The sequence below is a fragment of the Lepus europaeus genome, chromosome 16 (assembly GCF_033115175.1).
Source record: "Lepus europaeus isolate LE1 chromosome 16, mLepTim1.pri, whole genome shotgun sequence".
NCBI classification, from domain to species: Eukaryota; Metazoa; Chordata; class Mammalia; order Lagomorpha; family Leporidae; genus Lepus; species Lepus europaeus.
In genome coordinates, this window is record NC_084842.1 from 20,040,001 (window position 1) to 20,063,397 (window position 23,397).

At 39.6% G+C, this 23,397-nt stretch overlaps 1 protein-coding gene and 1 long non-coding RNA gene across 4 annotated transcripts in view; one reads left to right on the forward strand and one right to left on the reverse strand.

Annotated features, from left to right (window-relative positions):
* The window catches only part of MICU3 (mitochondrial calcium uptake family member 3), a 102,815-nt gene extending 94,269 nt beyond the window's left edge, over nucleotides 1-8,546 (forward strand). For both annotated transcript variants that reach the window (XM_062213747.1, XM_062213748.1), the window contains 2 exons: nucleotides 3,509-3,577; nucleotides 5,340-8,546. In XM_062213747.1, coding sequence (XP_062069731.1) covers nucleotides 3,509-3,577 — 69 coding nt within the window. In that variant the 3' untranslated portion in view covers nucleotides 5,340-8,546. The remainder of the gene's footprint in view (nucleotides 1-3,508; nucleotides 3,578-5,339) is intronic.
* LOC133775422 (uncharacterized) overlaps nucleotides 1-23,397 on the reverse strand; it is a 48,217-nt gene that overhangs the window by 6,574 nt on the left and 18,246 nt on the right. Inside the window, exon 3 of one of the 2 annotated variants that reach the window (XR_009868244.1) lies at nucleotides 10,930-11,082. This is a non-coding gene — a long non-coding RNA (uncharacterized LOC133775422). Of the gene's footprint in view, nucleotides 1-9,845; nucleotides 11,083-23,397 lie in introns of those variants that run through there. The other variant, XR_009868243.1, reaches the window with a different exon arrangement.

Consider the following 23,397-nt stretch of genomic DNA (forward strand, 5'->3'; position numbering starts at 1 on the left):
GGCCCCAGCAGCTGGGGGCTGGGCCAGGCCAAAGCTAGGAGCCAGGAAATCCATCTAGGTCTCCTACACAGATGTCAGGGGCCCAATCACTTGGGCCATCTTCTGCTGTCTCACAGGTGCACTAGCACAGAGCTGGATTAAAGCAGAGCATTCATGACTACAACCAGAACTTGGATATGGGATACCTGTGTCATATGACAAGGTTTAACTGCTGCGCCACAATGTAACCCGGATTATAGATATGTAATGCTGTATTTGCAAAGAAAAAGGCCCTTCTTGCTTTCAAAAACAATCTGAAGTGATAGAAGATAGTAAAAAGATAGAGTGCTTTTTCTAAGAATATAAAATATGACTTTTAATATTTATTTTTAAATTATATTTATTTGAGAGGCAGAGTTACTGACAGAGAGGAAGAGACAGAAAAGTCTTCCATTCTCTGGTTCACTCCCCAAATGGCTGCAACGGCCAATCTGACCAGGAGCCAGAAGATTCTTTTGGGTCTCCCATGTGGGTGCAGGGACCAGGCACTTGGGCCATCTTCCACTGCTTCCCCAGGCCATAAACAGAGAGCTGTGTTGGAAGAGGAGCAGCCGGGACACGAACTGGTGCCCATATGGGATGCTGGTGCCACAAGTGGAGGATTAGCCTACTACGCCACAGCTTCAGCCCCCATAATTTATTCTATATTCAATAACATTTTAAGATTTTATTTATTTTATTTGAGAGAGAGAGAATGGTCTTCCTTCCGTTGGCTCACTCTCCAAATGGCCACAGCGGCCAGAACTGCGCCGATCTGAAGCCGGGAGCCAGGTGCTTCCTCCTGGTCTCCCATGTAAATGCAGGGGCCCAAGCACTTGGGCCATCCTCCACTGCCCTCCCGGGCCACAGCAGAGAGCTGGACTGGAAGAGGAGCAACCGGGACTAGAACTGGCACCCATATGGGATGCCGGTGCCGCAGGCGGAGGATTAACCAAGTGAGCCACGGCGCCGCCCCCGCCCTCCCCCCCCAGTAGTTTTGAAAACTACAATTGTACATTTCAGAGTTATAAGTATACAAAGAAACAGCACTATTTCTCATTTTCTATGAGAAAGATTTCTTCTAGGCAACCTGGGTCCCTTTTATTTATTTATTTATTTATTTATTTTATGATCTATTTATTTTGTTTGAAAGGCAGAGTTACAGAGAGAGAAAGACAGAGAGAGATCCATCTTCCATGCCAATAGCCAGAAGCCAGGAGCCTCTTCTGTGTTTCCCAGTTGGGTGCAGGGGCCCAAGCACTAGGGCCATCCTCCGCTGCTTTCCTAGGCGCATTAGCAGGGAGCTGGATTAGAAGTGGAACAGCTGCGAATTGAATTGGCACCCATATGGAATGCCAACACTGCAGACCAGGTAGTTTAACCATTACACCACACAGCAGGCCTTCCCTTGAGGCTCCTAAGCCACTACATATTCAGTACCGTTTAAATAGCAAATAAATTAAAATATTTTTTGTCTGTTCAACTTGTTTCCTGTTGACATCTTATACTAAAAATGACTAGAAATCCAATATATTTTTTCTAAAAAATATATTTTAAATATTTAAATATAATATGAATCAATAAATGTTTATACATCTAAAATATTTGTGGATGGCCACAAATGTACAAAGAAAAAACTTTTCCTGCAGTTAACAGCTACAATACTTAATTTTCTCCCTTTGGCAAGAATATATCACAGTATTATAGATTTTAAGAAGAAAAATGTATCTGAAATAATCATCTTAGTGGTTCATCTTAGTGTTTCTTTAAAAGATTTGTAATGACTGAATCTGAGTTGTGGCTGGCAGTGTGGCATGTCATGTAAAGCCGCTGCCCGCAGAGCCAGCATCTCATATGGGCCCTGGTTCAAGTCCTGACTGCTCCACTTCCCATCTGGCTCTCTGCTATGGCCTGGGAAAGCAGTAGAAGATGGCCCAAGTCCTTGGGTCCCTGAACCCATTTGGGAGACCTGGAAGAAGCTCCTGGCTCCTGGCTTTGGATCAGCCCACCTCTATCCATTGTGACCATTTTGGGAATGAAAAAACAGCTGGAAGACTTCTCTCTCTGTCTTTGCCTCTCTGTAACTCTGCCTTTTGAATAAATAAATATCTAAAAAAAAATCTGAGTAGTATAAAAAATGCTGTGTCCTTAACTGCCACCTAGTGGTTAATTGTTAACATTTTAGATGATGTCAGAAATACCTGAAAGGACATCCATTGAAAGTCATTTATTTTTCCTCAAAAACTTTAGTGTAGCAAGATCACTTTAAATAGAAACTTTGATACAAACCTCTGATGTAATATTGTTTTCTTAGATGTTATGTGTTATTTTTATTAATCTATTTACCTATTGATTTATTGCATACCTAAGGCTCCCATAACATTTTATTTACATTTATATACTTTTAAAAGTTTTACTTTTTTTTTTTTGACAGGCAGAGTGGATAGTGAGAGAGAGACAGAGATCAAGATCTTCCTTTTTGCCGTTGGTTCACCCTCCAATGGCCGCTGCGGCCAGCGCATCTCGCTGATCCGAAGCCAGGAGCCAGGTGCTTCTCCTGGTCTCCCATGCAGGTGCAGGGCCCAAGGACCTGGGCCATCCTCCACTGCCTTCCCGGGCCATAGCAGAGAGCTGGCCTGGAAGAGGGGCAACTGGGATAGAATCCGGCGCCCCAACCGGGACTAGAACCCGGTGTGCCGGCGCCGCAAGGTGGAGGATTAGCCTGTTAAGCCACGGCGCCGGCCAAAAGTTTTACATTTTTAATTCACAAATAAGAACTACGTATTTTGGGAGCATAGTGTGATGTTTATTGAAATAATTATATCAAGCTAATTAACATTCATCACTCACATACTTTTTGTTTGTGGTGAGAATATTTTAAATCTATGTTTTTAATATTTATTTATTTGAAAGGCAGAGTTACAGAGAGAGAGAGAGAGAAGAGACAGAGACACAGATATCTTCCACTGGTTCACTCCCTAGCTGGCTGCAATGGCCAGGGCTGGGCAGGGTGAAGCCAGGAGGCTAGAGCTTTGTCTGGGTATCCCACATGGGTAGCATGAGCCCACGTCCCTAGACCATCTTCCACTCTTTCCCAGGCACATTAGCAGGGAACTGGATCAGAAGCACAGCAACCAGGACTTGAACCGATGCCCATATGAGATGCTAACATTGCAGGAGGTGGCTTACTCCCTGTGCCACAATGCCAGCTCCTTTAAATCTATTGTTAAGCAACTTTGAAATATATAATACATCAATATAAACCGTAGTCACTTTTCTGCGCAGTTGATCTAGAAAGTATGTCTTCTGTCCAACTGGAACTTTGTACCCATTGGTTAACTTCTCCCAACCCACCTCCCCCAGCCTGTGTTAACCACTGTTCTAGTCTCCACTTCTGTAAGTTTGAATTGTTTAGATTCCATATATTAAGGAGATCATGCTCTATTTATCTTTCTTTACATGTGCACACTTATGACCTTCTGTTCCACAGGGTTATAAAACAGTCCAGAAGTACCCCACTTTTAAATCCTGCCTGAAAAAAGAACTTCATAGCAGATAAGTATGTTAATTTCTGATTGTCTGATTTGGCAGTAACAATAAAGGGAGGACCACAGTTTATTTTTCTATTGTATCATTTAGGAAATAGCTGAAAGAAATAGAATTCTCATTTCTAATTTTTTTTAAAGACTTATTTATTTATTTGAGAGGAAAAGTTACAGACAGAGGGCGGGAGAGACTGGTCTTCCATCTGCTGATTCACTCCCCAAATGGTTGGGGCTGGGCCAATCCAAAGCCAGGAGCCAGGAGCCAGGAGCCAGGAGTTTTTGGGTCTCCCACAAGGGTGCAGGGGCCCAAGCACTTAGACTATCTTCCACTGCTCTCCCAGACCATAGAAAGGAGCTGGACTGGAAGTAGGGCAGCCAGGACTCGAACTGGCATCCATATGGGATGCCAGCACTGCAGATGGAGGCTTAGCTTACCACACCACAGCACCAGAAAAATTTTATGTTGAACTTGAAATTTTATACCTGATCCAGGTACACTATAATAAATTCAAATTGTACTCTAGGTACATTATACTTATTTATTATATATAGATATATATTTATTATAGGTACATTATAATAAATAAAACTAGGGTCAGTTTTTCAGAATATTTGTTACTATATTGGGGGGAATATAATTTGGAAAATCTGCTATAAAAGTGGCAGCTAATATTTTTAGATTTTACTGCCTGGAACTATATTAAGTGTTCTTCCAGATGTAGTATATCATAAAATTCTCAAAGGGTGATATCCCATTTAATCACAGAGAAAATCAAGGTGTAGCAAGTAACTTGCCCAAGGTAACTTCATAGTAAGTGGCAAACCAGAATTTTAGCTTTATTCTGATTCGATGGCAAAACTATCTTATTTATTTTCTACTACACTATCACCATAGAATGCAATAGTTGAGGAAGATTCAGGACAGACCTTGAATTTGTATTGACCCAAAGAATATCTTGGACCTGTTGCTAATCTTCCAAGATAGGCTTATTTTTCCTCTTTTAAAATTTATCTGTAGCTATAAAATTTTGGTCAATCGTGGGTTCTAATCAGAGTTCAAAGATGGGAGTTTTGTTGTTTATTTATAAATGTGTATTTTGCTGTTTTTCTCAAGCTTGAAACACATATATTCGTGTTCCTTAAAGTGGTTCTACAGGATATTAATACATATTTTTCTTGAGGAAAAAAACTCAAGTTTGAGAAATATTATAAGTTTCTTCCCTGTAGAACTTTTCTTTCTAAAAGGAAACTGCAATATTCATAATTTTGCAAAACTTAAGATCTAGTGTTCTTTGGAAACCACTTCAGGAAATTCTGGTCTAAAATGTTTAGAGATAAGAAGGCTTATTCTGTTGTGATAGGGCTGGCTGGTGAAAGAAGTCAGCTCTTCCAAATCTCTGTCTTGAAGGAACTTTATGTGCCTCATGAGAACTTTAAACTACACATTGAATTAAAAGGAGCATCTCATTTCTATTGTCTGTTTAGGTAATGTCCCCCAACAACATATAATGGGATTTCAGTGACACTAATGTTCATGTAACAATGCACAGGATTATAGTATAGACCCTTCTAAGAGTAAGGATTACACAAGTTACTAAACAAACTGTACTTTTTAATTAAGAGAAATTTTTGTGATTAAGTCTTTTTCTTATGTCTTATACAAGGTGTTTTGGGTGTTTTGCAGTTTCATATTATAAGAATTTTGATTTAAGCTATCACCCCTGAGTTATATCCTAAATTAATATTGGTTTTGTATTATTGTGTTTTTTTAACTAGATACTTCTAGAGCAAAATTTAAAGGATTACCATCTATGTGACATACACAAGAAGCAAAAATTTCAGGAAGTGGAAGCAGTTATGAGATCAGAACATGTAGAAAATGAAGGAAAAGTTGAAACACAATGAAATTTATATTTTCTTCTTGAGCTATGAAGCATAAAACAGATTAAAATGTGTCTTACTACAAATGTTACATACATATAATCAAGTTGAGCTTTTGCATTGATTTACAGAACTCTGTACTTTTTCATTCCCTTCAGAAGTATGTGGATACTTCTAAGACTATATAAGTTGTATTTAAATATTTTTTATTTATTTGAAATTTGCCTCATATCAAAATAATTTATTACACTGAATTGAAGATCACCTAAAAATGAACAATGCATTTTCTTTTATTTTGAACTGTGTAACTTATTTTCAGAAAATGAATATTGCTTCAGGTTTATCTTAGAACCATTAGAATTGTTAGTAAGTCTATTATTTATAAGGTTTTTAATTACATTGAAATAATTCTGGAAAACATAAATTAAGCTATTAAATAATATGATGGTTTACAGAGTGCTTTTAACTTTTAAAAGTACTTAATTACCATTTAGTTTGACCTGTGTAAAGTTTTTTAAATTTTTATTCATTTACCAAAGTCAACAGAATGTCTGGTATTCTTTTATGTATATGGTAAAGAAATTTAAAATGTAGGATTTTTTTTTCTCTCCAAAAAAGTCATATATTGACGCTAGCTGCAGCTGCTGTTGTAATAGTATATTGTCTTCAGCATGATGCTGCTCCTGACTGAAGGTGGAATTTGTTAATAACACTAGGAAAAATGTTTTACAGCTTTGTAACATATTGCTTATTATTGTTATATTTCTGTAGTGTCAAAATAACTGTTATAGAAGACTAATATAAAATGGTTTAGAACACTGATGTACATAATAAATAGAAGCTAATGTTTTGTTTCTTGCAAAAGGACCACATGCAAGTGATGCTGAATAGTCAGTCATAATTAATAACTAATAATATAGTCTACTAATTCAAAAGAATATGTCTTAATAGGGAAAATAAAAATTTTCTGTTGAAAAGTAACAAAATTAGGCCGGCGCCGTGGCTCAACAGGCTAATCCTCCGCCTTGCGGCGCCGGCACACCGGGTTCTAGTCCCGGTCGGGGCACCGATCCTGTCCCGGTTGCCCCTCTTCCAGGCCAGCTCTCTGCTGTGGCCAGGGAGTGCAGTGGAGGATGGCCCAAGTGCTTGGGCTCTGCACCCCATGGGAGACCAGGAGAAGCACCTGGCTCCTGCCATCGGAACAGCGCGGTGCGCCGGCCGCAGTGCGCTACCGCGGCGGCCATTGGAGGGTGAACCAACGGCAAAAGGAAGACCTTTCTCTCTGTCTCTCTCTCTCACTGTCCACTCTGCCTGTAAAAAAAAAAAAAAAAAAGAAAAGAAAAGTAACAAAATTAGAATTTCAAGTGGAGCTATACTTTGTTATTACTAAACAGGAATTTGCTCAGTTAAGAACGTTTAGTTTATGCAAGGATAGTATACAAAAATAGAAGTGATTTAAATTAATATATTTATTTACTGCATGTGGAAGGTAAGTTCATTTATTCCTAAGACATATTTATTATAAGTTACATACACTCCAACCATTACCTTGCTTTCACATTTGAAATTAGGAAACACTGACTTTGTTTTTAAAAGTTACTCAATGTGAAATTGATCTGCATTTGTTTATTTATAAAAGTAAAGTTATTTATAAAAAATGTTATATTACTATTGATTTTTTATTTGTTAGACTTTTTAGATTTTCTCCCTGGTATTATTTATTATACTAACATACACAAACATTCATAAATTTTAGAATCCTATATAGTATGATAATTTAATTTCACCTGCTTTAAAGGCCAATTCAATTGACAATTGATGAAACAGAAATGCCTGCCCATTCATATAATATGCTGAACTCTATTTTACCTTACAATGAATGTTCTCAATATTATTTGATATCTAAAATTTTTAATACTATTTAATTTTTAATCCTTGACTGTATGTTATATTATTTTGCATACTTGGAAAGTCTTATAAATACAGATCAAAAATTGAATTAGCCCATTAAAATTATTTACAATTCTGCCATTCTCCCAAGGAAGAATATGAAACTATATATATACACTCATTATTCTTTACTGCTTATCAGAATGCATACATAACTATCTGTTTACAAGGCTACAGTATAATATTAAAGCGAGAATAAATAAGATACTCTGATCAATCAAAATGGAAAAATAGTTAAATTAGTGATTCCTTTTATATTATCATGCTGGATCTTTATCATTTATAAAATGAGAGATAAAAGTATTTCACTGGATTGTTGTTTACATCAATTTAAAACTTTTAAATTTTTTAAAAATAATTTACTGACTCCATGTATGTAATTATTTTCACTACCTCCTTCTATAAATTATTCTTTGGAAAGATTAAGTTATACATGTAATTTCAGTGTAAATTTTTACAGAAACCCTATGTGACAAATAGTTTATGGTACTTGTCAGAATCATTTCACAAAAAGAAATTCATGTAACTAAAGTTCCAATTTATTGTTCTTATAAATTATAAAGCAACCTGTCTTAGATTCTTATCTTAAAATAAATATAAGTACCCTTGAACCAAGAAACATTGTACTTTGCTTTTATATATTGACATCTTTCTGAAAAATGCCACCTCCAAACTTGGGAAGTCTGTATGGATTATCAAACTTCCATTGATCATATACCCTCTGGCATGGCAATACATGCCAATGAAACTGCTGTCATCAACAGTTGTCAGTAAGTAAATCCCAGGGCCAGAAAGCCTTTCAGAGTATCTTTAGGATTCCTGTATTATACAGCTATGGTCATTGGTACTGGAAAGTCTTTCAGAAAAATCTACATGTGACTAAATGTAGTATCAGTATTGCTTCAGAAAAATGATTGTTTAAATGGCTTAAAATAATTGACCCAAAACTATAGAAGTCCCTGTGTTACTGATGGTATTGTGTAAGCACAGAATTACTAAGACAATGCCTAGAAATTTTCCAGTTTTCTAAGTAAATTAGTTATTATCCTACTTCTTATGGATATATGATAATCACTTTTTAAAAAGTCATTTTACTTCCAAAGGATATAAAATATGAATTGTATACTATTTCAAGGAATACAATAAAAATTTGAAGTGATAAGAAAGCAGTTTGTTTTCTTTTATTGGCAACATTATTTTTGTTTAACTTTCTTAGCTTAATGCAATAATAGTACATTTTGGGAGTTAGTATTGTGCAGCGGGTTAACCCACTGTTCACAATGCCGGCATCCCATTTGCGTGCCAGTTCAAGTCCTGGCTGCTGTACTTCCCATCCAGCTCTCTGCTAATGTGCCTGAAAATCAGTATAAAATGACCTAACTAGTTGGACCCCTGCCAGCCAATGCGAGACAAGGATGGAGTTCTAGGTTCCTGGTTTTGGCCTGCCCCAGCCCTTGCCATTGCAGCCATAGAGGGAGTAAACCAGTGGACAGAAGACTCTCTGTTTCTCTGTCTCACTCCCTTTCTCTATAGCTCTACTTTTCAAATAAATAAATCAATCTTTTTTTTTTTTTTTGACAGGCAGAGTGGATAGTGAGAGAGAGAGACAGAGAGAAAGGTCTTCCTTTTTGCCGTTGGTTCACCCTCCAATGGCCGCTGCGGCCAGCGCATCGTGCTGATCCAAAGCCAGGAGCCAGGTGCTTCTCCTGGTCTCCCATGCAGGTGCAGGGCCCAAGCACTTGGGCCATCCTTCACTGCCTTCCTGGGCCACAGCAGAGAGCTGGCCTGGAAGAAGGGCAACCGGGATAGAATCCGGCGCCCCAACCGGGACTCAAACCTGGTGTGCCGGCGCCACAAGGCAGAGGATTAGCCTGTTAAGCCACGGCGCCGGCCAAATCAATCCTTTTAAAAAATGATGATACACATCTTAGATTCTATGGTTTATTATCTTACAATTCTCTTTGTAGTGCAGTTAGTATTTTTGGCACACATCTTAAAAATTGAGTACTATGCATATAATTGTGAACATATGCATATAAATATACAATGCTCAGAGAAAGTAAAAATATTATTCTAAAAGCTGTGTCACAGCAGATAAAGCTGCCACCTGTGATGCCAGCATCCTACGTGGGCACTAATTTGTATCCTGACTGCTCTACTTGCTATACAGCTCCCTGCTAATGGCCTGGGAAAGCAGCAGAGGATGGCCAAAGTGATTGGGCCCCTGCATCCAGGAGGGAGATCTAGAAGCTTCTGGCTTTTGGCTTCAGCCTGGCTCCATCCTGGCCATTGCAGCCATCTAGTAAGATAACCATTAGATGGAAGAGCTCTCTCTGTCTCTGACTCTCCCTCTAAGTCTCCCTTTCAAATAAATAAATAAATCTTTTTAAGAAAATATGCTTATATTATATTAATTGTTAGACTGTTAATTGTTGACTTCCTACAATGAAGGGTATTTGGTTTTCTTATACTAACCCCATCCTAGACACCCAGATACATATTTCTCCTTCCCCATCTTTTCAGTATAGGCACAATGTCAGGTAAATCAATTACCATATATTTAATTATTATTGTATTTCCTTCTCTATGCATCTACCTGGCTTTCCTAAAGCTAATAATTTTCTCCTTTACAGCTTACTTTAACTTTTTATGTACTTTTCACTTATCTATCACTAATAGATACCAGGCTTGTCTCCTGAACTATACATATATTATTAATACACTTGTGTGAACACATTTGAACACATCTAGTAACATGTAAGTTCTTTATCATTTCAGAAATGCTTGCTGGAGCTTTTTGTCTTCCTGTACCATCTTAGAAAGGTTGCTCTCTTGGCCTAGTGCAGAGCTGTCACTTTAGGGCCTTCCTCCTCTATCTCTTGAAGATTCTCTTTGACCCCCTCCATCTCTCAAGTCATCTTTCTCTTTTTGTTTGTTTGTTAAGATTTTATTAATTTATTTGAAAGTCAGAGTTACACACAGAGAGAGAGAGAGAGAGAGAGGTCCTCCATCTGCTGGTTCACTCTCCAGATGGCCACAATGGCTGGAGCTGTGCCAATCTGAAGCCAGGAGCCAGGAGCTTCTTCCAGGTCACCCACATGGTACAGGGGCCCAAGGACTTGAGCCATCCTCTACTGCTTTCCCAGGCCATAGCAGAGAGCTGGGTTGGAAGAAGAGCAGCCGGGACTAGAACCGGTGCCCATATGGGATGCCTGCGCTCCAGACCAGGGCATTAACCCACTATACCACTGCGCCAGCCCCAGGTCATCTTTCTTATCTTTTTAATTTTTTTTTTTTTTTTTTGGAGTGCAACACAGTCTTGCTTGTTTCTGGAGGAAGGCTGCATGATAAATACATTTTTTAAATTTTGTATACCAAAACATGGCTTTATTCTGCCCTCATTTTTGGGTAAGTTTGTCCAAGATGGCAATCTAGAACAGCTCAACCTTTCCTCAGAATTTTGAATGCACTGCCCCACTCTCTTCCAGTTTTCAATGTAGTTCTCATGAAATGAGATGCCATTCTCATTCCTCACCTGTTTTTTTTTTTTTCCTCTTTGGAAGTTAATAGAATCTTCTATTTGTTCCGTAGTACCTTAAAATTTCAAATTAATGTTTCTTGATTAAGGTCCTTGCTTGTGGCAGGCACTCAGTAGTTCTTTCACTCTAAAAACTCATGGCATTCAGTTCTGTGGAGGGAAAAAAAAAACTGTAATTATTTCTTTGAGAACCTCTGACCTTTTATTTTCTGTCTAGTTTTTCTGGTTTTTCTATTATTTGGATATTGAATTTCTTATACTCAGCCTGTGAGTTTTCTTTTCTCTACTGTGCATCTCTTTGTCTTTTGTACCTTTTAGAGATTTCCTCTCTTTGTTTACCATCTATTGAGTTTTTAAAAAAATATTTTCTCTCAATTTTCCTTTTTTCATGACTCACATTCACTCCGCTCCTGTTCTCCCCATATGAACAGCCTTTGTTGGTTAAAATGTGAAATGGAGGACAGGAGGGGATGTGACAGCTCCTGCTCCCAGGGTGGCATCTCTAGACTTTGTCACTGACCTCCAAAAGCCATCTTCTCATATTCTTGTTTCATATCCTCAGGATCTTTTATTCTCTGATTATTTAATGAATTTCTTGGAAGTTTTCTTTTGCTCCCTTCATTGTCCAGGGATAATTCATTCTCTTGTTCCTTTTATTGTGTTTGTGTTTTGGGTCTCTGATATTAGAGGTTTTTCTCAAATATCTGTTAATCCCTTGCTATGTGTTCATATTTAAAAATAAATAGGAAGCTGTGTGTGAATGGGATGATGAGTTTCCTTCTCTGCTTTTCTGGCTAGGCAGCTTCAACATGAGGAACCTTGACTATCAGAAGTGACAGCAGAGTTAGACAGTGAGAGAGAGACAGACAGAAAGGTCTTCCTTCCGTTGGTTCACCCCCCAAATGGCCGCTACAGCCGGCGTGCTGCGTCGCTCCAAAGCCAGGAGCCAGGTGCTTCTCCTGGTCTCCCATGTGGGTGCGGGGCCCAAGGACTTGGGCCATCCTCCACTGCACTCCCTGGCCACAGCAGAGATCTGGACTGGAAGAGGAGCAACCCAGTGCCCCAACTGGGACTAGAACCCAGGGTGCCGGCGCTGCAGGCAGATTAGCCAAGTGAGCCGCAGCTCCGGCCTGCTGCCACTTTTTAAGTGCTGAGTATAGGAAAGAGGTATTTAATCCCTTTCTTTTGAACCCCAACTTCAGCTGTGTTGTCCTCCCTGTGGATTGAAGAATTTCCTGCTGGTATATGTGGGAGAGGGGAAGAGGAAGAGGCAGAGAGGATCCTGAAATCCAAATGCTTCCTAAACAGAATTTCAGCCAATCAGTGCTATTTACAGTGCAATCTCCAGAGGTCTACGTTCCCTTCACTTCCTAAGTCTTGCAAGTACTTTGCAGTGTGGATCGGCCCTTCAGGCTGCACCCAGTTGCAGGCATTTAAGTTCTCTTTGGTCTATTAGTTAATTACCATATGTTGATGATTTAAACTTACATTTATTTACTTATTATTTTTTGAGAGGAAGAGAAAGACAGCAACAGACAGCTCCCATCCCCAGACATCCACAATAGCTGGGGTTTGGCCAAGCCAAAGCCAGGGGCCCAGAACCCAATCCAGGTCTCCTACGTGGGTGGTGGGGACCCATATATAGGAAGCATCACCTGATGGGCCCATGGTGTGTACAAGCAGGAATCTAGAAAATGAATCAGAAGCTGAGCTAAAACTCAAATCCAGGTACTCCTGATATGGGATGCTGGCATAACCAATGTGCCAAATGCCTGCCCCCAAATTTAAAAATTTAGTCCCTGTACTTTCCTTTCAGGTTTTGTTGTCCCTAAGAAAGCTTTACTTTAAAAGAAAATCCTATTCTTTATATTTTAATTTTCAAGAAGGAAGGGGGTTGGTGGAGAATATATATCCAACACAATATGCAAACTGTATTTAGAATATATGTGGGAATACTCCCCACATATATATATACTCACAAGAAAGTCAAGAATGATAGCACTTGAAGATGGGGTCCATAGTTATATTTACTGGGGTGTTATTGCACTACTTGAATGTCTTCAGCATGTGCATGTTTGCTTTTTTCAAGAAAACCATGATTTGCTTTTGTGAAATTATTTGAGTCAGAGAGAGCAAACTCCCATCCTCAGTTGACTCCCCAAATGCCTACAACAGCCCCAGGCTGGGCTGGAGGTCAAACGGAGCCTGAAACTCAGTCCAGGTCTCCCAGTGTGAGTGGCGGGACCCCAATTACTTTAGCCCTCATTGCTACCTCCCAAAGTATCTGCATTAAGAAGCTAAAGTCAAGAGTGGGAGCCAGATTCAAATTCAGATACTCCAACATGGGACATGTGCATCTTAACCACGAGGTCACTCACCCCCAAAAGCATTTTTTTTTTTATTTACAATCTCAGTATGGGAGAAGTGGGAACAAATCATGCATGGATCTCATCACCAAATCCAGAGTTAGATCACTTCTTGAAGCAGAAAGAAGGTTTTAAGAAAAATAAAAGTGTTGTGCTGACTGAATTTGTAGAACACCACACAGTTTAAGCGTGGATGACAGGACTAGGAAAGGAACTGATAAAGGACATCAGTCAGATCAGTTACTGGTTTAAAAAAAAACACCTAAAAATGAAAGCCATACTCTCACATTTGGTCACACATACTGTGAAAGATAACTAAACTTGACTCTTAATCTAGTTCAGTATGGCATTTCTTATATGCATATTCTCAAAAAAGACCTCTGAAACAAGCAAGTAGCCTAAAGGTAAGAAGATTAGTCTGCTAGCAGATTTTAAATTGAGGTAAAATGAGAGGTTAGGACAGAATGAAAGACAATAAGGATACTTCCAATCTACGCTACGTATTTTCTTAGGTACTATAAGAGTTAAAAGTTCAAACTGGAAAACACAAAAAAGCACTCTGAAAATCTATACTGTCATTACTCTTTGGTGCTAAGAGGTTCTCAAGAAATTGAGTCTCTTAGCCACCATTTGTGCTGTAATATTTAATTACAGTGAGTGTACAGAAGATTAGCTGTCTCAAAGATTCTTTTGAAATCAGATTGCACATCAGAACTGCATTGTGTGCTGCTAAGTAAGCAAATTTAAGAAAGAGGAGAAGGTGATTTCAAGACATTGCAAAATGAACAAATAAAGGAGTAAGATTTGCTTGGTGTTCCGGCTATTAAAGCATAGCCAAATGTCAGCCTTCGTTTGTCAAGTTAAATATGTTTTTTCTAAAATTTACAAAGATTCAGTCTATGGACAATAACCTTTAGTTAGTTTGAGTGTTTGGACTCAAAAATTAAGCAACAGGAAATGCTAAAATAGATGATCCAATGATTCAGTTTCTCGGTGATAAATCACCACATAAATATGTACATTAGTAATTCAGATATTCTGTTGCTTTTAATTTTTGTTGTTTGGTTATAAAGTTAATATATGTGTTTTTGTTCCCAGGTATATGAAGTTTTAGAAGCTCAGGTTTAATTTCTGCTCCACAGTATCTGGACCCCAAGTACATACACTCAAAAATTTCTAATCTCCAACTTAAAAAGAAATAACAATTTTTTTTTTAAATCCAAGAACTGAGCTCCAAGGGATAGAAACTAGGTAGCTTGGATGAATTGGTCTTTCTGGAAATAACCAGGAACCAGAGCCAGAGCAACAAAATTCATAAGTGCTTGGAACCAGAAGGGTTGGAGTGCTCCTGGAGTGGGAATTCTATCCTAACCATGTGAGAGCATACTGAAGTTTATTACAACTTACAGTTGGAGGTTAAAGTTCAGGATCAGGCAGCCCTTTCTTCTAAGGCTGTGGAAACTGGCCACAGTGGGTGCAAAGGAACACTCACATGATGAGTCAGGAAGCAGAGAGAGAAAGCAGTTAGCAGAACTTGAACTCAAATAATCAAACCCCTTGCAAGAACCACCCTCCCAGGGAACACCCCCAAGGACCCAATGCCTTCCACCAGCCCCACCTCTCAGATGCCATCACTAGATCAAATGTGCACCCTTAACCCATCAACCATTAAGATATCAGAGTTTAAACACCTGGTGAGTTTTGGAGGGACAAATCCTGTATACCCATAATAGGCACTACATAAAACAGACCACTGTAAGTATAACTGAAGATCAAGAAGAGGGGGAGGAGCACAGCAGAATATACATTCAAGACGTAATGGCCAAATTTTTCCACATTTGAAGAAATGTATAAACCAGAGTTTCAGGAAGTTTAACAAACCATAAACAAAAACCTACATCTGATCATGTTCTAATGAAATTATTGGAAAGAAAAAGATTAACCTTGAGAGTAGCCAGAAACAGGGATAATGATAAGAATAATGGCTGGCTTCTCACCAATAACAATGGAGGGCAGACAACAGAGTTTAACATCTTTGAAGTGTGTATGGGGTGTCAACCCAGAAAAGTATATCCAGCAAAATACCCTTAAAAATAATTGTGATATAAAAACAGCTTCAGTTAAAGATTATCAGAGGGAATACACCAGCAAATCACCACAAAAGTTAGTCACAGTTGTGGCACGCTGCTCATATGCTCATCCAAGTCCTGGCTGCCCATTTCCCACCCAGCTCCCTGCTAATTTGCCTGGGCAAGCAGCAGAAGATGGCCCAAGTGCTTGGGCCCCTGCACCCATGTGGATGGAGTGCCAGACTACAGGCTTAGACCTGACCCAGCCCCAGCTGTTATGGCCATCCGGGGAGTGAACTATCAGAAGGAAGCTCTCTCTCTCTCTCTCTCTCTCTCTCTCTAAGTGACTTTCAAATAAATAAATAATCGTTTTTTAGAAAAAGAAGTTTTTCAGAAAGATGAGAAATGAAACTAGCCAAAACCTTGATCTATACAAAATATTAAAGTTTACTGTAGAGGATAAATTTTTAGTAAATATAGAGTTTTTTCCTCTTAAATGTGTAAAAAGTCAAATGACTATTTAAAGCTAAAATAATGTATTGTCCAATTCATCAATAAAATATCTGACAGATATTTTATCACAGAGGACAGAAAAATAAAGTATACTATTGTAAGACTCTTGACATTATGGGCTTGATGGTATAGTATTGGTTCAGCCAGTGTATGCCATAACCTTTAGAACCATAGATTGATAAAATGCAGTCATTTAAAAATATATGGTGGGGGGTGGGCATTGTGATGTATTACAATAGCTGCATTCCATACTGGAAGTCCCAGTTCCAGTTGCCCACCTACTCCGCTTTGCACTCCAGTTTCCTGCTAATGTATGATGGCCCAACCACTTGGGATCCCTGCTACTCCCATGGGAGAGCCAGATGTAGTTCCTGGCTGCTGGCTTCAGCCTGTCTCAGCCCAAGCTGGGCATTTGGGGAATAAACCAACAGATAGAAGATCTCCCTGTCTTCCTGTCACACTGTCTTTCTAATAAATAAACCTTTAAAAATATAATTTTGGTTAACCCATAAGTCAGGAAAGAAAAAAATGAATATGATAAAGGGGAAAAAAAGCAAAGTGATTACATATGCCCAATCACATTACAATTATATTAAACATAAATTCACTAAACAATACAACTAGAAGGGGTTATCAGAGAGAATTTTTTATTAAGATATCAGCTGTCTATAAAAGATGTACTTTATATAATAAAGACATGGATAAGGTACATGTAAAATGATACAGAAAAAAATTACCATGCAAACACTAATGATAAGACATTAGAGTCGATATAGTAACACCAGACAAAACAGATGTCAAAGCAAGGACTATTACTACTCTATTAGTCGGGATCCAGTTTGAAGACAAAAAAGAATATGTAGTTATTTAAACAGGGAAAGTTTATATACAAAATATTGGCATGATGGTAAATTGGCCATGGGAATTCTAACAAAGGTCTGGCAGAGATCAGAAGCAACTGAAATATGAGGACAGCTCCAAGGCAGAACCCTCTCGCTCCCAGGGATGATCCACAGTTTTTTGGAAAGGGCATAGCTTTGGTCCACTGGATGGAGAAGTCACTGAGGTGCCTCCTAATTAGGACTTGCTGGAAAACTCTGGGGTGCCAGGGTGACCATCCACATGGAAGTGGAGCCTTCATCATCAGAATCCTCTGTGAGCCTCGACTCACTAAGTGCTAGGGATTGGGCACTGCTGGCACTGGGTCTGAGAAGCATTCTGTTGTGGGAGTCCAGCATACTTGCAGTGAGACTCTGGGATGATGGAGCTGAAGAGGAGTGCAGAGCAGTGACCTGGGTTTGGGTGCAGGCCTGTGTTATCTGGGGATCTCAGATACACCATCCCTTGTCTGACTGAGCTCTGGAGAAGGCTGTACCCTGCAGGCATTTAGCTGAAGAAATCAAGGAACAGCAACAGAAAATGGACTCTTCAAGAGCCTATAGAGTGAGCCAAACTAAAACTGAGACAAGTCCCTTCCTCCTTTAGCATCCCCCCAGGACCCTCAACTGATGAGGATAACACCAGACTGGCTGGCGAAGGAGAATCTTCACAAAATCCCACTTCACGATTACGTGGGAGGCAAAAGGATGATTTTGGAAATAAGGGTCAAGCAATAAACAGCACAGGCAACCCTGTAACTACTCAGTTCCATATGCACCCTCTAAACACCTGGATGCCACACAACAATAAACTATTTGGTTTTTACAGGGGATACTCACCGTCTTCTCAAAGTGGGGAGACACACAGCCCAACAGTCATTGTATGCATCACTGTGCATGTGTAAATCGCCCCTCAAAATCTACCACAATTCCACTGAGTACTGTCTTGCCTGAAGACTACATTGAAAGTCAACCCCAGCAACTTGCATGTAATCTACTTTAATGGAAAGAAGAGAGAAAAGGAAAGTGTTACCATGTTAACATATACATGTTTCTTTGTGAGAAGCAAAAATAAAATACAAAGCAGTTAATAGTCCTCCTTTTATTTGTTTACATATGTACTTGGTCACAAGCCCTAATTGTTATCCGCAGTTTACTTCTTCTGCTATCCATACACTTCCTCCACCTTCAGCCAGAAACTCAGGGGAAATATGAGCCAACTTCTGTTCTTCACCCGGGAGAGTGATTCAAACCTTCATTCCTGAAGGAGATGTGTCCTGCCATTTTTGGGTGGCCAGAGTTTCCCATTACCCTTTTGTAGTGGGTATGGAGCACTAACACACATCTCAGAGAATCTCCTGAGTTACAGACACAGCCCTCCCTTCCCATGATGTGTAGCAGCAACCCAGTTTCCTCTTGGTTACACAGATCAGTCACTTCACCTAGAAGAGCAACTCACCCATCTGCCTGTTTAGTGGCATAAGCAGTTCAAAATAGCCAGGTGGCAATCTCTTTCTCCAACTTAGCAAAACCACTGTTTTGTCACCTGATGGAATCATGCTCCATTCAAGGTCTAAGATCTCCAAATGGACAGAGCTCAAAGATGCCAGAATAAGGGGCAAGCATTGTGACGTGCTGGGTTAAGCCACCCACTTGGGACCACCACATCCCATATAGGAGTGTCAGTTCAAGTCCTGGTTTCTCTGCTTTGGATCCAGCTTCCTGCTCATGTTTCCGGGAACCCAGCAGATGAGGTCCCCAGTACTTACACACCTGCCACCCATGTGGGACACTCAGATAGAATTCCTGGCTCCTGGCTCCTGGCTTTAGCCTGGCCCAACCCTGGATGTCACAGACATATGAATGTTGATGTGCCTCCCAAATATGTATGTTGAAAATTAATCACCAAAGTGATAGTGTTAAGAATTTTAAGTGTCAGATGTAGATAGAGTTAAGTATTTAAAGTGATGAAGTAAAGAAAGTATAGCCCTCATGAGTGGGACTAGTGCCTCCATAAAGGAGATTCAAGGAAACTGTTCACCCCTTCTTTCATGTGTGGACACAGCAAGAAGCCACCATCTTCGAAATAGAGCTCAAGTCCTCAGACACTGAACCTGCTGCAGGAGTTTTGATCTTGGACTTTCTAGCCTGCAGATTCTGAGAAAAATTAATTTCTGTTGTTTATAAATTACCTAATTTAAAGTATTTCATTATAGCAGTAGAAACATATTAACACAGGCATACTAGAGTAGCCATTCTCATGTCTAGCCCTACACATTCAGGCTATTGGGGGAGAAGCATCATATAATTCTTTTTTCTAAGGAAGAGCTAGTCCAACCGAGCTGCTTCATCATTACCAGAGGTAGAAATCCCTTTGTTCTTGACATTTGGCTTGCTTACCATTGAGATTTTTATTATTTATGACTTGTTTCTTCAAGTCCACTGTCACATATAACAAAGACTTTTTAAAATCTATTCAATCTCTTTGTATTATATATAGATAGATCATTTCACTGTAATATATATGTTGCTAATATTATTCCAGTATGTTGAGTTTTTATTTTTATAAATTAGGGGTTTTGAAAGTTCATGGATGGGGGGCTGGCACTGTGGCACAGCAGGTTAAAACCCTGGCCTGCAGTGCCTGCATCCTATATGGGTACCAGTTGAGTCCCAGCTGCTCCACTTCTGATACAGCTCCCTGCTAAGGGCCTGGGAAAGCAGTTGAAGATTGCCTAAGCCCTGGGGCCCCTGCACCCATGTGGGAGACCCAGAAGAAGCTCCTGGCTACTGGTTTCGAATTGGTCCAGCTCCAGCCATTGAGGCCATTTGGGGAGTGAACCAGAGGATGAAAGACCTCTTTCTCTCTGTCTCTATCTCTATGTAATTCTTTCAAATAAATAAAAATAAATCTTAAAAAAAAGTTCATGAGTGAAAATGTATGCTATGAAAAGAAAACTAACTATGCATAGATTTCAAGCACCAAATTTGTCTTTTAATTTCGTAGCTCCATGAGTTTTTTGAAGTACCCTGTATATGAGAGGTTTTAATTTTTATGTATTCGGATGTGTTCTACTTGCCATTTCTTCCATTGTCTTTAAGTTAGAAATACTTCTCTCAAATTAATATTCTGTCATATATTTTTATTGTTTGTATTTTACTTGCATTTAACTGAAAATCAACTAGGATTAGTTTTGTTATATGCCCCCCCCCCCGAAAAAGACTACTTCTATTTTTTCCCACAAATATCTAACGAATATTCTAGCGCTGCTTAGAGACTGTTTTCCTTTAAAAAAAAAAAAAGATTGGCCGGCGCCACGGCTCACTAGGCTAATCCTCCGCCTTGTGGCGCCCGCACACCAGGTTCTAGTCCCGGTCGGGGCACCGGATTCTGTCCCGGTTGCCCCTCTTCCAGGCCAGCCCTCTGCTATGGCCCGGGAGTGCAGTGGAGGATGGCCCAAGTGCTTGGGCCCTGTACCCCATGGGAGACCAGGAGAAGCACCTGGCTCCTGCCATCGGATCAGTGCGGTGCGCCGGCAGCAGCGCACCAACCGCGGCAGCCATTGGAGGGTGAACCAACGGCAAAAGGAAGACCTTTCTCTCTGTCTCTCTCTCTCACTGTCCACTCTGCCTGTCAAAAAAAAAGATTTATTTATTTATTTATTTATTTATTTGAAAGGCAGAGTTACAGAGAGGCAGAGGCATAGAGAGAGGTCTTCTATCTGCTGGTTCACTCCCCAAATGGCTGCAATGGCTGGAGCTGGGCTGATATGAAGCCAGCAGCCAGGGGCTTCTTCTGGGTCTCCCACATGGGCACAGGGGCCCAAGCACTTGAGCCATCCTCCACTGCTTTCCCAGGCCATAGCAGAGAGCTGGATCATAAGTGGAGCAGCCAGGACTCAAACCGGCACCCATATGAGATGCTGGCACTGCTGTTAAGCCCCAGCCCCAGCCCCAGCTAAGGCTTCCTTTTTTTCCACCTAATACAAGGCAAATTCTATTTTAAATAATTCAACATACCTAAATCTGCTTCAAGATACAAGTTTAGCATCTCTAATCTAAAAATCTGAAATCTGAAGTGCTTCCAAAATCCAAAACTTACTGATCAACATGACATCACAAGTGGAAAGTTCAACACTGCATTTCTTGTGACCTGTCACAGCCAAAATGTAGGCTATGTCTATAATATGTATATGAAACAAATGGATTTTGTGCTTGGACTTGGGTCCCATCCCTAAGATATTTTACTATGTCTATGTGAATATTCAGAAATGAAAAAAATCTAGTCTGCAATACTTCTGGTCCCAAACATTTTGGATAAAGAATAGCTACCCTAAACTATTCCCAGAGAGTTGGATGTAAAATAAACACACTATTCTCTTCCTTTGGAATGTCTGGCTTCCTTATAATCATATTGTTTTACCTGTTTCAGCTTTATGTTTTTGTATTCCATAAGACTAGTCTATCTACACTTCAATATCCACCCATGGATTCCTCTATTTTTTTAAAAAATATTCTTACTAGTTTATCATTTCAAATGAACTTTAGGGTCAACTTATATTGTCATATCTTCTCCAAATTGTGTGTTTATTTAAATTATTTTGTAAATTTATTTGGCAAGATTTGACACCTGTATGAAAGTTCTCCAGAGAAACTGAACCAGCAGGATATACACACAGAGAGAATGAGATTTGTTATAAGGAACTGACCCATTGACCATGGGGGCTGACCAACTCCAAGCTCTGCAGGGTGCGCCAGCAAGCAGGATGCCTAGGAGAGCTGCTCCTTCCATTCCTATCTGTGCTCAGTTCTGGAGAACTAAGGGTGTCAGTTCCACTTCAAACCCAGCCTGCAGAGCTGATGCAGAAGGAATTCCCTTCTCAGGAAAGTGTCAGGCTTTTTGTTCTCTTTAGGCTTTCAAATGACTGGATGTGATCCACCCACATTAAATAAAGATTGCTTTACTCAGTCTACTGATCTGGATGCTAATCTCACAGGAACACATGCAGAATAATGTTTGACCAAATATATGGGTACCAAATGGCCCAGTCAAGTTGGCATTAACCAGCACAATGCCTTTATAACGCTTTGGCCCATTCAGGAGCAATTGTTCCAGGCACGTATGCTACTCACAAGTCAGGATTCATGGTTTTGATTGTCCAGGTCATATCTATTTCTCCAAACATCTTTCCTAGATCATCTACACTTATTGTGGCTCTTGAAAATGGAATATTTTCATTAGATTTTCTATCTGATTATTGGTATGCAGAAAAGAAGTTGATTTGTTTAGCTATGTGACTGAGCTCTTAACATCAGATAGTTTTTTCGTGGATTCTCTTGAATTTTCTAGCGGACAGTCACACTACATTCAAATAGTGGTAAATATGTCTTTACCATATCTGTATTATTGCCCTTACAACTATTTCTATTTCCTTTATCACTGCATTAGACATAGGTTTCAAAATAATATAAAATACTAATAAAGATGGCAGAAATCTTTTGAATTCCTGTTTAAATACAATTGTCTCTAATCTTTCAACTTGTTGATTTGAGATGATTACTTTATAATGTTTTAAAAAGTCCCCCTTATTTCTGGATTTGGAGGAAACCTGAAAGAGGAATCAGTATTGAATGGTCTCAAATGGCTTCCACTGATATGTTTGTATCATATTTCCAATATGCCCTCTAGGTATAATGTAAATTCTTTATAAGCTTCCTAACATTAAATTATTCTGCATTATTACAATGAATTCTGGTCATAGTAGATCATTCATTTAATTTGATGGCTTTGGACACTTGACTTCCCTATGTCAGGTTCTTTATCAGGAAAGTGGAGTTGAAAATTATATGAACTCCATGTTATAGGGATTAGAAGAGATAATTCATATAATGTGCCTAGCATGATGTTGGACAGACAGGGTATGTTTGGCAAATGTTACCATGATTATTTTCAGCCAACAGCCATGAATATATCTTGAGTTAAGAAAATTGTATTTCCATAAGGATTTTTTTATAGTCATGAATCGCTATTTTTCATATCTGCTTAAAGAAAATAAAACTGACATTTAAAATCATTCATGTATTAATCACAGAAAGCAACAATAAAATCATTTTTTATGTTTTATTTATTTTCAGCTGTGCTGGTTGTTTGCCTCACCTCCTTATGGTCAAATGGTAACTCCCCCATTCTATTCCTGGGCAGGGTTGGCTTCACGGCCACATGATCAGTACAGATGCACAAAGCCACTTATCAGAAGGGCAGTGCACATGGGTTTTGAATCCTCTGCATTCAGTTGTCTTGAAATTCTTAGTAATATTATCACTGGATGTGTGTTTTGTCTGTGAAGCCAGTGGGACCATGGGGCTTATGAGTGGGCTTGGCTAGGCCTCTGCTCACACATGGCTCTCCTTCCCATTCCCTTCATGCCTCCCTGGGATAGATTCTTAGCCACCCTCTGCCTTGTCTGACCTCAGCCTCCCCACTCCTGCCCAGCTACCACTGCCATTCTCCATTCTCTGGAAGGGACCTGGGTGCAGGTGTAGGTGTAGGAAGGAGGGGGGCAGGGCACTCATGATCAAAAAGTCATGGACAAAGCACAGAGGAGGCTACCATGGCCTAGGCTGGCAGTGTCCCGGTGG